Below are 17,520 nucleotides of genomic sequence, written 5' to 3'. Positions count from 1 at the left end.
AGCTATGAAGTCTGGTCTGCCTCTGCTTCTTTGGTATTTTCTTCTACTTCTCAAGCATTCGCTTCTAAGGGCTGATATATTATCATTCCACCAGTAGTTTTCTTTCCTTCTATGGTTTGATCTCTTTCTTGGCATGGACGCATCACAAGCCATCTTTAGTGCTGCTAAGACTTTTTCTGCCATATCGGATACCGGGCCATTTTCAATTTGCTGGTATGAAAAGGTTTCGGTAAAGGCTTCTTCATCGATCTTATCTTTCGCCCATCCTTGAAATTTAAATTTGTCTGATACTATACTCAATGATGTATTAGGATTAATTGTGAAAATTACAGCCTGATGGTCACTATGAGTATAGTGTTCGCTAACATACCAATCCATTTCTTTTGATAAACTAGAGCTCACGAAGGTTATGTCGACTACTGACCCATAACCAGCTCTCCGAAAAGTGTGTGCCTGTCCTTTGTTTGCTAGAATCACGTCAAGTCTAGAAAACGCGTCCAGAAGTATTTTGCCTCTTTTGTTTGTTCTTTAGCTACCCCAATCTATTGCCCATGCATTAAAATCACCTCCTATGACAATTGGATTATGCCTATTTGCGTCGTTCACTAGGTTGTCTATTATTTGCTCGAATTCATGTTGTGGTATATTAGGTGATATATAGCAGCTATATACGAATATTCCACCGATCTTAATTCTTACGAAGCCTTCTTGTAAATGGTGCATACCTTTCTCTATTGCTTTGTTGCCGCAGGCCCACACTGCTGCTTTACCTGTTGAATCACTTTCCCAAACATTTCTCTCAAGGTTTTTGTACTGCTCGCAAACAAGGGCGACGTCAATTTGTTGTTCACAGATGGTCTGTTTTAATAGCTCCTGCGCTGCACTACAATGGTTTATATTAAGCTGAATAAACTTCATTTGTGTCTGGAACTTAACGCCTTTCTAAATATAGGACATCTATAGCTACCAGCATTGTGCTTTAGATCCGTATTCCCTCCAGCTTTACATAGCATGCAGTTCGGCTCGGCCTGACAATCCCTCACTAAATGCCCATCAAGTCCACACCTTAGACACCGATTCGATCTATCTACGTCAGATTTACAGAATCTTGAAATATGGCCAAATTCCAGACACCTAAAACACTTAGTGAGTGTAATGGTTTCTCTTATGCGACACATAGACCAACCAATTTTGATCTTTTTTAGCTTGAGGGCTTTCATTGCAGCTTCTGTTGGGAGGCTAATTTTAGCTGATTGAGTTCCTCCATAGGTCTTTCGGAGGGACTTAACAATATTTTCTCTTAGATCTGGTATACCTAGCGCTTTGGAAAAGGATTGACATATTTCTAACTTTGTAGTGATATCATCCATATCTTTACATTCAATAACAATCTCATCTATTCGTGTTTTTACATCCACTGATCCATCCAAAGATGTTTTAATTTTTTCATTAAATCTTTCTGCTAGGTTTTCGCTTCCAGACTTAAGTTCTAAAAGAAGGTCCCCTTTCTGGGTTCTTCGAATTTTGTTTACCTCATCACCTAGTTCTTTTAGTTCAGGGTCTGCCCTAATTTTCTTTAAAATATCAGCGTAAGAGATATCGTTTTTGGCAGATATTATCATAGTATCTGGCCGAGGCTTGCGGGATCTCGTATTCTTTTTCTTCTTAACTATAGCCCATCCTAGGTTCTAGCTTCTAGGTTATCCGACTCTGGCTTTCTACTAGGGAGTTCTTCTAGTGGAGTTAGTGTTGTCCTATTTTGTGGAAGGCTTTGCTTCAGTCTTTTCGGCGTCGGCATTTTTGGAGCTGTTTTGTCTTCTAAATTTCTTTTCGATTCCCTTTTGGACGGCCATGCTATTGGTGATGTCTGCATGGACTGTTCCACTTCTTGTCGTGGTGATGTCTGCGTGGACTGTTCTACTTCTTGTCGGTATGTCATATTTATACCATTACGTAGTTCTTCTCTTGTTTTATTATACATAGCTCGGATTGCGGTCAATTGATCTTTAATGGCATTGTGTACGTTGTTTTTGAGTTTTACAAAGTCCATCAAATCAACAATTAAGTTCCCTAAAAGGCAGAATGACTCTGAAGGCTGTGCATTATCACTAATTGCCTCTTCTTGAGTCGTGTTTTCTTTGCTGCTAGTAGTTTGCGGTGGAGTTCTTTTTGTAGCCGCACTTCTTTGGAAAGGGTTTATTTGATTTTTCCCACCTTGATTTGTAGTACCACTGCGAGAAAAACTGCTCACTGGAGTAAAATAGTGTTCCTGTCCACCAATAGGTTGGTCGCTATTTTCTCCCCCTTTATTGCACTCCTTCTGGTGATTGTTGCTTGTAGCATTATCTGTTACCTTAGCCAAGCTTACCGGGGTAACATTGCAGGCGCTGGATTTCGACGACTGGTAGCCTGCTCGCGCACTACCCAAAGCCGCCGGTACTGGGGTCATTACTCCCTGCACCGTAATTGAATTTTCCTTATTAAACTTTTCCATGTTTGTTTTGTTATTCCGGGATCCTACCCGTAGCGTTTTTGACCTAACCGCCAGGATATTGATTCGCAGCCGCCCCTTACTTGGGAAACAGACGCTGACCAGAGAGCCGTTCAATATGAAACAGACGCTTCTGGGTTTAAATATGACTAGAGGAACCACGAAGACGTCACTCTTCTAATTACACCTCTCTAGAGGGTACCTCTTGTGGGGGATGCTTACTTACTGGCGGCATCTAATCGCCATGTCACAGAATCGTCATTAGGCTCATGTAACCTTTTTCTAGCACGCCCTCGAATTCTGCCGCTCATGGTCGGGGACTGCTTATCTATCGCAGCTGGCCTACATATTTGTAGGTCGTTCAGCTATCCGCCACCTGCTGACCCCGATAGTAGCCAGAGCCACGGCCCTATCCCTATCTATCTATCTATCTATCTATCTATCTATCTATCTATCTATCTATCTATCTATCTATCTATCTATCTATCTATCTATCTATCTATCTATCTATCTATCTATCTATCTATCTATCTATCTATCTATCTATCTATCTATCTATCTATCTATCTATCTATCTATCTATCTATCTATCTATCTATCTATCTATCTATCTATCTATCTATCTATCTATCTATCTATCTATCTATCTATCTTTCTATCTATCTTTCTATCTATCTATAACGATAACCGGAGGTGTTGTTAACGAGGGTTAGAGTTCTTAAATTTTATCGGAGTATTTTTAGTATAAATATGAATATTTTGGAAAACAAACGAGGGGGCATAGCACCTCCCATGTGAACTTAATATATAATTTCGTATTTTTTGGAAAACAAACGAGGGGGCATAGCACCTCCCATATGAACTTAATATATAATTTCGTATATCTTCGAAACTATTACAGAGAAAGTCCTCAAATTTTGCACAGCAGACATTGGAATCCATATAAATAATTTAGGAAAGAATGGAGAGACTAGCAATATGGGGCGTAATACATATAAATTAAATACAGAAATTAGTTTATAAAGGAAATCATTGGAGCTAGAATTAAAATTTTGCACGAACAAATTCAACATCCATGTAAACATTTAAGTAATAAATTGGCGCATTAGTAATAGCAGGCATGGTACCTCCTATTTGTATTTAATACAAGAATTATTATATCTGGGAAACCATTAAAGCTATAATGCTGAACATTTTGTTCAAAAATAATGGGATTATCAATAGTGGCCGAAACACCTAAATTTCACATCCATTTGTAAAAAATCGTAAAGTTTTTTATTTATATTCTTTTTAGGGTAACGAAGCTAGCTAGTACATACTATATACTTTTTATGGCCGGAACATTATATTGTGAAAATTACAAACGGAATGACAAATGAATGTGACACTAAAATGAATCATAGGCGTTATGACAACTCCAAAAGTGTCACTACGTGCATGAGCCATGTGACATAAGGTCCATGGATTTCAAACAGTCCATTTATCAAAAAAGGCTTTATTTAGCGGAGCTATTCAAAATACCCCTGAGTTGAAATCATCTGCGCCCGGCTGGAGGCCGGCTATCCAAAACACTTTTTAACGCGAATTCAAAATGCAACATACACCAATCTTGTTCCTGGATAAGAAAATCTCTTTCTTAAATTCTAAACCCAATTCTATTAAATTCTAAGTCCAATACATTTGTGTTTTATTGTTTAAAATGTCACAATGTCCATGTAAATTCTGACATGCCACCGTTAAAAACAGTATTTTGGAACAACAATAATTTTGAAACAAAAAATCTGGTAGCTTTGGTTTTACTTACAATAATAAATAGTCTGACGAACTCTTTATGTATTTTAGTTTGTGCTCGTATCTTGTAAGAGCGTAAAAAGAAAATTCAAACATATATAATAATTATCCATAGAATACGTACTCTAAGTGCACTGAATAAAATTTAAATATGTTCATATACTTTGTAGTTTTTTTTTATAAGTATTTAGTTAAGAACTGAGTTAAGAACTGAGTTTGTTTATTTTATCTTATTAGTCATTTAATGAAAAATTACAACCAAAATTCGTTGCTAATTTTTGCTGTATTTATTTTTTTTTTTTTTTCAATATGCGGTTTACTTGAACTGAAATAAATCACATTATCTAATTTTGTAGACTATTTCGAAACTTATTCTAATACTCATAAGTCTCGAATTGATATTAAAATTGTTATACAATTCAATGTAAATACGTTTCATATTATTAGACCCTATTAAACTTTTTTCAATATTTGAAGACTCAAAAATCTCCTCAACAATGCAACACACAAAACAAATCCACCAAATAGTGACTAAAATGAGATTAGTATTCAGTAATATTTCGAAGCGTTGCAAACGAAATGGCGAAATCAATAGCACATATTTTGTGGGAGAATAGGTATCAAACATAATTGCTCTTAGTTAAATTTTCCACACTGTACGCAATATGTTTGTGCGAATGTCCAAATACAATCATACACGTTAGTCGTTTCCTCTCAATGTTTTTCTTTTATTTTTTTTTATTATTTATTTAGTCGTATATTTTTAAGTTTGTTGCAATATTATTGTTTTCTATCTTTAGTATAGTTGTAGTTGTTCTTGCTCTTGTTATAGTTGTTAGTTTTTCTTTTCTGTAGCTTCTACATACTCATTGTTTTGATGCTGTTGTTTGCTGTCTGTCTGTCGTTGAACATCGAAATCTCTGTCATGTCACTTTTATTTTGAATGTTGTGTCAACAATTATAATAAAAATATACCAAGAGTTGCCAACCTTATACAAAAATTGTGATAATTCTTCTTCCCGCCTCCAAGACAAATTTAAAATACATAACGAAGTCTTGTGTTAAAACACAATCTGAAGCCCTTTAAAAGTGTTAAGAACAGAAAGTCATTTTCATTTCAACTTTGAATGAAAACGTACTTTTTTAAAAAAGGGAGAAGGTATGGCTATGGGGTGTGCAAGGTCATTCTACTTGAAAAACTGTAAAGACTTTTTGACGTCATTTTATTTTGTATGTACAAATGTATGTGTGAGTATGTATTTGGTTGTGTGTAAGTACATGTGAGCGTATGAATGATTTTGTTTTATTTTTTAAATAATTGTGAAAAAATATAAGTGTTTTAAAATAAAACACAAATTATACTTTTCTAGAAAAATTATTAAAGAATAACAAAACATAAAACAAATTTTCCTTTAACTTTTGCAAATTGTTTTCTTATGTTTTTATTGAAAATAGTTTTGTTTAAAAGAAATTTGTGTTTAGATTTCGAACTCATTTTCTTGATTAACAATAAAATAAGTAAATTTGCATTTTTATTTACTGTTCCTTTAGAGTTCAAATTCATATGAAACTCTTTTAAATTATGTAGAGCTCGATCCACAACTGAATGAAGCGCTTATTGAAGGACCTATTCCAAATATGTTTGTATGTATGATAATAAAATTCAGCATAAATTTAATAATAAAAAAGTTGGAAATAAAGCTAATTTTTATTTAAAAAATATATACATAGATAGATAGATAGATAGATAGATAGATAGATAGATAGATAGATAGATAGATAGATAGATAGATAGATAGATAGATAGATAGATAGATAGATAGATAGATAGATGATAGATAGATAGATAGATAGATAGATAGATAGATAGATTAGATAGATAGATAGATAGATAGATAGATAGATAGATAGATAGATAGATAGATAGATAGATAGATAGATAGATAGATAGATAGATAGATAGATTAGATAGATAGATAGATAGATAGATAGATAAGATAGATAGAGAGATAGATAGATAGATAGATAGATAGATAGATAGATAGATAGATAGATAGATAGATAGATAGATAGATAGATAGATAGATAGATAGATAGATAGATAGATAGATAGATAGATAGATAGATAGATAGATAGATAGATAGATAGATAGATAGATAGATAGATAGAGATAGAGATAGATAGATAGATAGATAGATAGTAGATAGATAGATAGATAGAGATAGATAGATAGATAGATAGATGATAGATAGATAGATAGATAGATAGATAGATAGATAGATAGATAGATAGATAGATAGATAGATAGATAGAGATAGATAGATAGATAGATAGATAGATAGATAGATAGATAGATAGATAGATAGATAGATAGATAGATAGATAGATAGATAGATAGATAGATAGATAGATAGATAGATAGATAGATAGATAGATAGATAGATAGATAGATAGATAGATAGATAGATAGATAGATAGATAGAGTGGGATATATCCCAATTTGTTTTCCTTTAATTGAAACAGAAATATATTTTTGCTCAAATTTTCATAACTCTCAAGAATTTGTACCGTTTTGGAATGGTGGTAAAAAACCTTATTAATCTTAAATTAAATGACTTTTCTGTAAAATTTCTATGGATGTCGCTTAAGTCACTATTTACTTAATGTTCGTGCCATTTTGATAACTATTTTTTTAATAACAGTAATTATATATGTAAGCTTTACAAAAATCTGTCCCACAGAGCGACGTGGGTATTGGTGTCATAGTTTTTGGCGCGGGTATAGGAAGGTTAAGGGTATATAAGATTCGGCATAGCCGAATTGTTAATTATCTTCATACTAAGATATAAGACTATTAAATACACAAAAATACTACTGTTTCCAAATTTTACAACTATTTATTTTTTAAGGCAGGTCTGTTGTGTTTATTTTTTATTTTTAAATGACATTAGGAGGTGGATGTAATTATCCTATACAGATATACATAATATTTGTTTATTATTGTGTTAACATAATAAGTGAAATTGTGACGAAAGCATGAAAACTTTAGCGAAAACACATTAATTTCTGTTTGTGTTTTAATTAATTGAAACATTTGAAAAATATATTGCCGAAACGTGTGGGAAAAAACGATTGAGTAAGATTTATTTTTGGAATTTATTATAAATCTTTTTAATATGTGACAAGCACAGAAACCAATTAGTCGTTTGCAAAACGTCTACAACATGAGTCAAACATTCATATTTCTAAAACAACACCTTAAAACTTCCTTCCAAGAACTTTTAATTATTTATAATATTGGAAAGAAAACAAGAACATATTTTGACTACAGTGGGATACGGCGACTATTTCGTATTACTTTAAATTTATTCGATATTCGTTCACCGGTAGAGATATTTTTTTAGCATTTAGTATGAATGTATGAATTCTAAATCAGGTTCCATTAGAATCCGTTGATCTAGAACCCTTTAAAATGTTAAAACTACATAAATACGTTGATAATTCCGCAACCAAGACTTAAAAATTAATAAACAAGTTTTATTGGGGCCTAAGATCATCTCTCTACCAAATTTTATGAAAATCGGTCAATAATTAACTCTAAATAACATTTCGAGTAAAATGAGATTTTATTTTAATATTTCCTACTTCTTCGAGTTCAGTGGACATTATTTCTTAATCTGGGACATATGGGGGCTTGGGTCAATTATAAAATTTAGTAAAGAAATTTTGTTTCTTTATTTTTGGCGTGATAGTAGTGAGAGTGGAATTTTTACTTAGGTTGATAGGAGAATGTATATTGCATCAAATCCGAAGAAATACACATATGCCACTATCGGGCCTGTTGTGCGATCCTTTTCAATAAAGTAAGTTTACACTTACTATTCTTGACATTTAAGAAGATTTCATTTTTTCTAATATTTCTTGAAAATGTGTGTGATATGAAAAATAAGAAGGAAAAATGGGATATTTATCAAAATTCCATTTAAAATAAAAAAATAGATATTTAAATATAACATTACCTTTTATTTTAGATTAACTTTTCATTCATGTTTTTCAATTTATAAAAATTTTGTCGACATTTTAATTTTTTTTGTTTGTTTTTTTTTTTCCTCTTTTTTCTTGTGTAGTGTCGTATTTTTTAGTATTATTTAGGAAAAAACAGAGTTGCAACACTAAAAACTATTAGATTTTGAGTAGATTTTAACGAAATCTAGTTACGAAGTAGATTTTGTTTTGTATGGGAAATCTAGTTAAAATCAAGTAGATTTGGCTCGAAATCTCATAAGTACTAGATTTCGTGTATGTGTAAATGGGGTATAACTTTGTAATAATCTACTAATTTTCATTATTTTTACTTCTTAATTTGCATTAATCTTTTAAAACTCACTTTTAATTTAATTTTCAATAATTGTATTTTTTTATTATTTTTACTTCTTAATTTGCATTAATTCTTTAATCTTTTAAAACTCACTTTTAATTTAATTTTCAATAATTGCATTTTAAATTAAGTAATATAAATTTTTTCCTAATATATAAATTTGTATATGGTCACCTTAATACTTTTCATTCATAATTATTAAAAACAAATACGTTCCACATCTAAATTCCACATTTTGACTTTTCATTACACTAACTCATAAATAAACAAATACACATTTCATAAACATAAAACTCCATATTTAAAATCCTCTCTCAAAATTTAATTACACTAACACACTAATTCATCAATAATAGTATAAAATATTTAAAATTCAAATTTAAAAGAACAAACTCACAGCCGTCTACGAGCGCTTGCAGACTTCGTGGGATAAATCATGTAAGTCATATATCATTTTCTTATTACTAAAATACACTTGTTTGAAATCTACATTCAAAAGCATGAATAATTCTTAAATTTTTGTTTATAATTTAAATTTTCATGTTATACATTAAGGTTACCACCTTTAAATTATTAAACCTAAATAGTGATATTCATGCTTTTAACATTCATAACAGAAAATAACACCATTTAGAATTAATTAGATTTCCTAAATAAATAATGGAATGATTGATAATTTTGTAAAATAAATAAGAGTGACCACATATAATTAATTAAATTCTATTCAATTAATCTTAAATATTTTTTTTTTTATAATTTTGTTGATTTTGTTACTTAATATATTATGAAATGCCATTAAATAAATATATCAATCTCACTTTTGATATTATTAAAATGAAGATCTAAACTTTTATTTGTTGTAATTATTTACGAACGGTGAAGTCCTGTAGGTAGTGTAAAGTATCTTTTGGGATGGTATTGAAAATTTTATTTTACCATTAGGGAGGGTCGGAAATAGAGGGAATGGAATCAACACCTTAACCCATTCCCAACCATTATCAACGATGTTCCCTTTTATGTTATTTTCCTAAAATACCACTACAATTTTTGAGAGCTACCTAAAGTAAAGTTCATTGTAGCGAGTTTCGATCAGGTCTTCTAAAGGACAAGAACACACCCCAACGACGAGCAGAGCCGGTTTATTAGGTAGCCTCGTCCTTCAGAGACTTGATAGTAGTAGTAGAAATCGTTACATTGCCTCCTGTCTATCGGTAAATATTTTAAGCCCAAATTTTTCAATAACATTTGTTGTCAAGTATATATATATATATATATATATATATATATATATATATATATATATATATATATATATATATATATATATATACAACAACAACATGCAATGTTGACCACGCAACAATTCCTTGCAATCAAAATTTTATGGACATCCATGTAGCAACGGATTCCAAGACATTCTATCTGTATAGCCTTATAATGTGTCCAGTATACATTGATGGTGTGTCCTATAACCGCTTTTGGCCAGTTCGTCTAAAGCTCTGAGCTATTCAGCTGTAAGTGGCGTCTTCGTCGGCTTAACATTGAGGCATCTCGATTGAGCCCAGCTTAAGATCGTATTCAGAGCCTCCTCAGTACTTCCTTCCCCTTAGAAGTATTACGACATCTGCATAGCAGACAGGTCTATTCATTTCTGGGTTAGGGTCCTTATGAGGCTATTAATCGTGGTAACACAGAGTAGAGGAGACAAAATGCCACCCTGTGGTGTACCGCAAAATACCATTTTCTTGATAGTTATATCGTACATCTCGGAGCTTATCCATCTGTTCCTTAGCATGTGGTAGAACCAGTTACGGAGAACCCAGTTAACCCATGATGTAAGGATTGGATAAGAGTACCAGTGTGCACGTTATTGAAAACGCCTTCGATTTCAATGTATAGCTCCAGTGTATACAGTTTGCTTTCGAAGGATTCATGTAGTGGACAACTTCGTTTAACAGGGTTTCCACAGATCGTCCCTTTACATAAGCATGGGAAATGAGAGTATATTATTAGTTTCAGTGTCTCCTCCATATCCTCCTGCCCGTGTAATTGATCATAGATTCCGGTTGGACATGAGTCGACATGTCCTTTACGCTATCTACCTATTCACAGAAAAGTTTCCAGGGTCTCGTTTGGCTTTTCGGAAGATTTTATTATATTCACCAAGTTTACTATGATACTCATCCCAGTTTACTAGAGTCTTTTTAAGGTTCCGGATCTCCCCTGCTACACAGGTTTTCTCCTGGGCAGATCTCCGCTCTCACAGAGGGCAGCTGTCTTCGAACGATTCAACCAGGGCATTTGTGTATCTTTCTACTTTGGCTTCTATATCCTCATTATTTCGACATTGAAAAGTGTCCTGACGTACACGGTTCTTTGGTAAGGTCCCGAACATTGTCCAATTAGTTTTAGATTTATTCCGAAACTTTATCGGCTTTGGTGGTGGCCGTAGTATTTAGAATCTTATGTATCGATGGTCTGAAAAGGAGTGCTCGTCCGAAACTCTCCAATCCTGAACTTAGTTTATAAGTTCTTCGAACATATAGTTATATCGTTTTACTTCTTCTCTGATTCTCTTGACGAAGCTAGCTCTTTATTTCCTAAGTTCAATATGATCAAGTCTTTAGTATTAAAGATTTTGAGATACAAGTGTACAGTCACAATGACTGAAATATCGAAAAATTGGTAGGGGGATACGACTTTTTGTTGTCAGGACACCGAATAATACAAGGATTAGTGAAAATTATTTAAAAGTAATTTTTATTGTTGGCCTAAGTTATTAAAGAAACAAAAAGTTCTTTTTAGACGTTTATGCTAGTTCAATTGTGTACAAATTACAAGCGACATCACAAAACTATAAAACATTTGCCTTGTTTTTATTAAAATTAATAAAAAATCGTTAATATTCGTTATTGGTTCTTTTTTCAAAATGGTTGTTTTCATTTGATAAAGTTATATTTAAATTGAATGATAAAATAACGGCACAATCTAGATATAAAAGCTTTTTTATCCGAATTTCACCACATTTTAGATGGTGGTGAAAACGTGTTCGATAAAATGACAAACAGCTGAGAGAAAAACAAATGAAAAATACCGTCAGTCAAACAATACTAGTCCTCGAAAGCGAAAGACAATTGAAGTGAAAAGAAAAACAAAAAACATTTGTGAACTAAAAATTGGTGTTAAAGAGACCGGAAATGCAGATTTCTTATATGAAAATAGCCATTTATGCTCTGACATTTTTAACATACGCCTACTCCGGTTATGGTTCCAGTACTATTGCACATCTACGCGATGCCATCATAGCGGCGGAGGCCATATTTGGGGACGTCTTTAAGAACCTTATTACAGTGCTCAAAAAATTTCACACGGTACAAGAAGTTTTCGATGCAGCGGTGGAGGAACAATGTATATTTAAATGTCCAACATTAAACGGTGGACCAGGTTAGTGGAAATTTCATAATTAAATTACGTAAATTTCATTTAAGTTTTACTAAATTAATAATAATAATCTGTCAGTCAAAACTTATTTGCTTAAGTAGCAATGCCAAGGCAAAGAATATTTCTTTTCTCTGTTGTTGTTTATTTTTGTCTGAGTTCTGCTACCCCAACAGAACAAATGTCATATATTGTGATATTTGTTTTGTTGTTGCTCATACTTCAAATGTTTACAAATGCTTTAAATCAGCTGCTCCAGTAACACCAGCATTATTTTGTGATATTCCAGTCTTTTGTGCGCATGATACTGGAAGTAATAAATTTTAGAACAACACGCTGGAGCAGAATTGCCATACAAGAATTACGTGTTGATTTTGTTGTTGTGTGACGTGTTCCAATTGCAAGCACACAAGAAGAAAAGCTTTTTAAAACGAATTGCATTTAGAATGCAATAGATGTCGCTGAATTAAAACTTTTATTGTAAACTTATTAAGATAAATTATAAGTTTTGTTGGTAACGCACTTTATTTTAATGATGATTGAATGCGAATCCCAAAGTTGATCATCTCGGTTATAAATTTAAATAGCTAAAATTTCATCTATTATTCGAAAGCTAACCAAAAATTAATTACAAGCTTTTTTCGAAAAAAAATTACATTGAAAAGTAAGGATTTAAAATTCTAAATTTTATCCACACAATTATATTTTAATTCATTATTTTAACACGGTGTGACATTGGAGGCAAGTACTTACCACTCACAGTGGTCCAAATGCTCAATCTAGCAGGACAAAAGTCATAACTCGATTTTGAAAAGCCGTATAGAAATAAAGCTTTGCATGCTTATATACTACATAAAAAATGGGCAAAACCTGTTAAGTGGGCGTGGCATATTTGTTGACAATTCAATGATAATAAATAATACATATATACATATTTTTAAGCTATACTGGCTATGTTCAATGTGCTTCTCTAAACTGTAGTAGTTTCTGATAAAATTTCCATTATTTTAATATTATTGGAGGCCACTCCCACTACTGTTGGTCTGCTATTTCTATTCTATTTCTTTTAGTTTTCCATTTATACAAAATTAATTTTTTCTTTATGTGGGAGGTGGTCCTCCCATTTTTATTCTAAATATCTAAAACAAGTATGAAATTATAGTCGGGATTGGCCGACGATTTGATACCCTATATCGGTTATGAGAATAAATTCATAATAAAGCATTTATGTTGATTTGTACCTTGCCTCTGCTTTATTTAAGCAATTGATTGATGAAAAACTTATTTTCTGAAAGACTCTTTATATGGGAGCGGGGGAAAATATGGACCGATCCACATGAAATTTTGCTGATGGGTTTACGTTTACATAAACGCGACATTAGCCTTTTGAAGTAAATTTTTAACATTTAAGTAATTTTCTGATGGGAGGCTTTGTATGGGGGCTAGGGCCAAATGAGTACAACATTCGGTTGGGTCATCAAGGGTAGTCTAAAACTTAGTTAGATACGAGATACGAGTATATTATTTATAACTAAGAGCTAAAAAGCTCAAATCGGGGGTTCCGGTTGTATGGGGGCTAGGTTTTAACCAAACAATAAAACTCACAGCATATATTCTAATCCTTAATACGGTACATATGAAGTATAAATTAGATCCATAACTTATACGGTTCATACTTTATGGGTATCTAAACATGGGCATGTCGGATATTTGAGTGAAAAACTATAAATGTTGAAGACTGAATAATTTTAGAACACGTTATCCGATTTTAACAAATGACGTTTCGTTCGACAGGACTTCGAATCCTCAGTATTGACATATTATAAAAATTACATGACGTCCTGGCAAAAGGACCAAAGAAAAGGAAAATGTCCTTTATTCTTGAATTTCTTAAAAAGGATTTTTTCTTCAGCCGTTAGCAATGAAAGCATATAATTATTTATTTATACTTTTCGTGTCAGAGTTGATCTCTAAACCTATAGAGCGATCTCTTGTAAATATATCATATGAGAGAAGATTTAAATACCTTTTATTTGAGATATAAATCATCAAATTCTAACGAGTAAATTTATGTATTGTAGTTCTAAAATCATAATTTTTTATTCCAGAAATTCGACCTGTCCAAAATAAACTTTATACTCCAACAGCTGATGGTTGCGGTTCCTTAGGATTACGTATCAGTACGGAATATTTACCCGCCGTTGAAATGGAAACATGCTGTAATGAGCACGACATTTGCTACGATACATGCAACAGTGACAAGGAATTGTGTGATCTTGACTTTAAACGTTGCCTTTACAAATACTGCGATAGCTATGAAAAATCTATTGCTAGTGATCTTATGATGAAGGGTTGTAAAGCAGCCGCCAAAATGCTTTTTACTGGCACATTAACTTTAGGCTGTAAATCCTATTTGGATTCGCAGCAAAGGACATGCTATTGTCCGCCACCGAAACCACAACGAGACGATAAAAATAATTACTATAAAAATAATGAAGGAGGCGATAAATACTATAAGGGCAAAAAACAAAAGTACGGCTGGAAGGCTTCTAATGAAATTTAGTCCATATTCTTGAGCCAAGGAATATTTAAATAGTATTTTATATAGAGAATTTATGTATGAAGAGAATTTATTGTTGTTTTTAGTTGAATAACTTATTTATTATTTGCAAATCAATTTTACATTTGTGTTAAATGTTAAAATAGCAGTTAATTGATACATTTTTTAACCAATTTGTATATTCTATTTATATTTACGAAAATAACACCAAAGTTTATACAATTTTAAAAAATATTTATTTATTTATTTTCTAATGGCCAGCAGTTGGAAACAATTACCAAAACTGAAAACTGTTTCAAAGGTTTAAATTTGGAAGCACTATAAACATTTTCAAAGGATTTGAAATGTTATATTTGCAACAGCATATTAAATACACAGTTCGAAATTTGTTATTATTTAAATATTTAAAGATAATTTATTAGATATTATTTAACAAATAAATGAAATGAATGGTAATAAATGGTAATAAATAAATATGAATAATGATTAACCAAAGAAACCTCCATTCGATGCAAAAGATGTTGAAAAACCACTGCTACTGCTGCTGGAAAAACCGGTCCCTAAAAATAGAAACATGTCCAAAACACTAGATTTTGCAAATAATACTTATAAACGGTGTACTGTTGCACAAAGTATAACAACACTTACTGAAACTGTTTCCATAAAAAGGATATCTACCATAACCGTAGTAGCCACCGCCACAGTAAATACTTGTATAACAGGGATATGAACCATACATTGGATACTGAGGATAGTAACCATACGTTGGATAACCAAAAATACCACCCATGCCACCATATGGATATCCCATACCACCAAATTGTGCAGCAGTTTGTTGGCAAAAGATCACCAAATAACTGGTTAATAAAACTATCAATTTGGAATAGTTCATATTGTTTTTATCGTTAAATTAATATTATTATTAAATTGAATTTTAGATTACGTTTGTTCTTTTTTAGTTTTATTTTACTTTTAAATTCAAAACTACAGTGGTAAATTATTTTTATACTAAAAACTATAACTATCATATACTGATGACATTGTTTTAATCACCGATTAATGTTTTATCATCAATCGGTCAATGATTTTTGTTTAAACATTTGAATTAAATGATCACAAATGTCATGGAAATATTTTAATAATTGTTAGAATGAGCTCATTAGTAAACTATACATAAGTTGGTACACAAACCATAGTTTTTAATGTACTTAAGTAGACCTATTATATACACTACTCAATTTATTGAAGTTTATATTTAAACTTTAATATCTATACTTTTTAAAGTTAAAATATCATTAATTAATTACACAGGCCAACGAAATTAAGGTTTGTAAAAACTTTTGAAACCAATTCGACTGATTCGAATGTAGTTTAAGCTCCTGAAACCGAATCTATTATCTGTTTTTCTCTATCACCCACAATTTTCTCACAAAATGTTATTAAATATTTAGTTCATATATTACGAACCTTTTATGTAATTAAATCAAAACTTCAATTACACATTACAAGTAATTGTTAAAGCTTCAATTACAATGACTTCAAATGTAATTGTAATTTACAAAATAATATAATCATTACCTCCCAAATCTGCTGTTTATATTCGAAATTGTGGCTTTCGAAAAAGTGTTACTTAGTTTCTGAAAGTACATATATAATTTTTGTCGGAAATTATCATAACGATAAAATTTTGAATAATTTATTAGCAATAAATAGATTTCTGTAAGTGGATCAATTATGGACTGTAGAGGGATTTCGGTTCGCTCTCTCTTGTTTTTATGCCCTTCACCTTCGTGAGAAGGGTATATATAAGTTTGTCTTTCCGTTTGTAATTTCTATAATATATATAATACATGTAGAGCCCGGATTAGGTGCGAACGCATAAAAGGGTATTTTTTTTTGAACTTTTTTGTTCTTCAAAAGGTATTTTTTGAATTTTCTACAATATTGAACCTAAAAACATGAAATTAATCATGTAGGGCCCGAGATTAGTGAAAACTAATAAAAGGGGATTTTTTGGAACTTTTTTGTTCTTCAAAAGGTACTTTTTGAATTTTCTATAATATCCCTCCACCAAGCTATATAGACATAAAATTAAGTATGGTGGGCCCGGAGTAAGTGATAACCTATAAAAGGGGAGTTTTTGGTACTTTTGTGTTCTTCACTTTTTGACTTTTCTATAAAATTGAACCTAGAAATATGAAACTAAGTGTGTAGGGCCTGGATTAGGTGGGAACCTATAAAAAGGGATTTTTGTGTTCTTCAAAAGGAACTTTTTGAATTTTCTATAATATTGAACCTGGAGACATAAAATTAAGTATGTAGGATCCATAGTATGTGATAACCTATAAAAGGGTATTTTTAGGTACTTTAGAATCATGAAATTAGGCATGTACAGCCCGGATTAGGTGAGAACTTATAAAAGGTGACATTTTCGAACTTTTTATACCTACCATCGAACTTTTTATACCCACCGTGTGTAACACATAGAAATATTGTTCACAGACCTCATAAAGTATATATATTCTGGGACCTCGTAAGATTCTAAGACGATCTAGCTATGTCCGTCCGTCTGTCCGTCTGTCTGTTGTTGGCACGATAGCGTCCACAAAAAAAGAGATATTGAGATGAAATTTTCCCAAAATATTTTTTATTGATCAGAAATGTATTGTATGTATGTATTGAAAATGGGCAAAATCGGTCAACGATTTCACATAGCCCCCATACAAATGTATCCCCCGGAATATTGTGTAAAAAGCTTCAAACATTCACAAATTCGTTGTTTTTGAAGCAAATGCCACAAAATTTCGCATAAGCCAGTTTTTTGACTTCCCAAATCAAATTCTGAATTATGGTGAACATAG

The 17,520-nt window shown here is 31.8% G+C and overlaps 2 protein-coding genes across 2 annotated transcripts; one reads left to right on the top strand and one right to left on the bottom strand.

Annotated features, from left to right (window-relative positions):
- Positions 1-11,705: 11,705 nt before the first annotated feature.
- Positions 11,706-14,891, top strand: LOC119614332 (group XIIA secretory phospholipase A2). Its single transcript, XM_037970475.1, has 2 exons — positions 11,706-12,105; positions 14,208-14,891. The coding sequence occupies exons 1-2, from the start codon at positions 11,859-11,861 to the stop codon at positions 14,660-14,662; spliced, it is 702 nt and encodes a 233-aa protein (XP_037826403.1). The 5' UTR covers positions 11,706-11,858; the 3' UTR covers positions 14,663-14,891.
- Positions 14,892-15,145: 254 nt separating this feature from the next.
- On the bottom strand, positions 15,146-15,598 carry LOC119614331 (shematrin-like protein 1). The gene is made up of 2 exons (XM_037970474.1): positions 15,308-15,598; positions 15,146-15,219 (listed from the first exon to the last, which is right to left on the bottom strand). Exons 1-2 carry the CDS (start codon positions 15,549-15,551, stop codon positions 15,146-15,148), a joined length of 318 nt encoding a protein of 105 aa, XP_037826402.1. The 5' UTR covers positions 15,552-15,598.
- Between the last annotated feature and the right edge of the window lie 1,922 nt (positions 15,599-17,520).

The sequence above is a fragment of the Lucilia sericata genome, unplaced genomic scaffold (assembly GCF_015586225.1).
Source record: "Lucilia sericata isolate MDLA Ls3-8-SP2 unplaced genomic scaffold, ASM1558622v1 Contig002799F_arrow, whole genome shotgun sequence".
Taxonomy (NCBI): Eukaryota; Metazoa; Arthropoda; class Insecta; order Diptera; family Calliphoridae; genus Lucilia; species Lucilia sericata.
The sequence above is the reverse complement of the archived record's forward strand: the minus strand, read 5'-3'. Positions and strand labels throughout refer to the sequence as shown.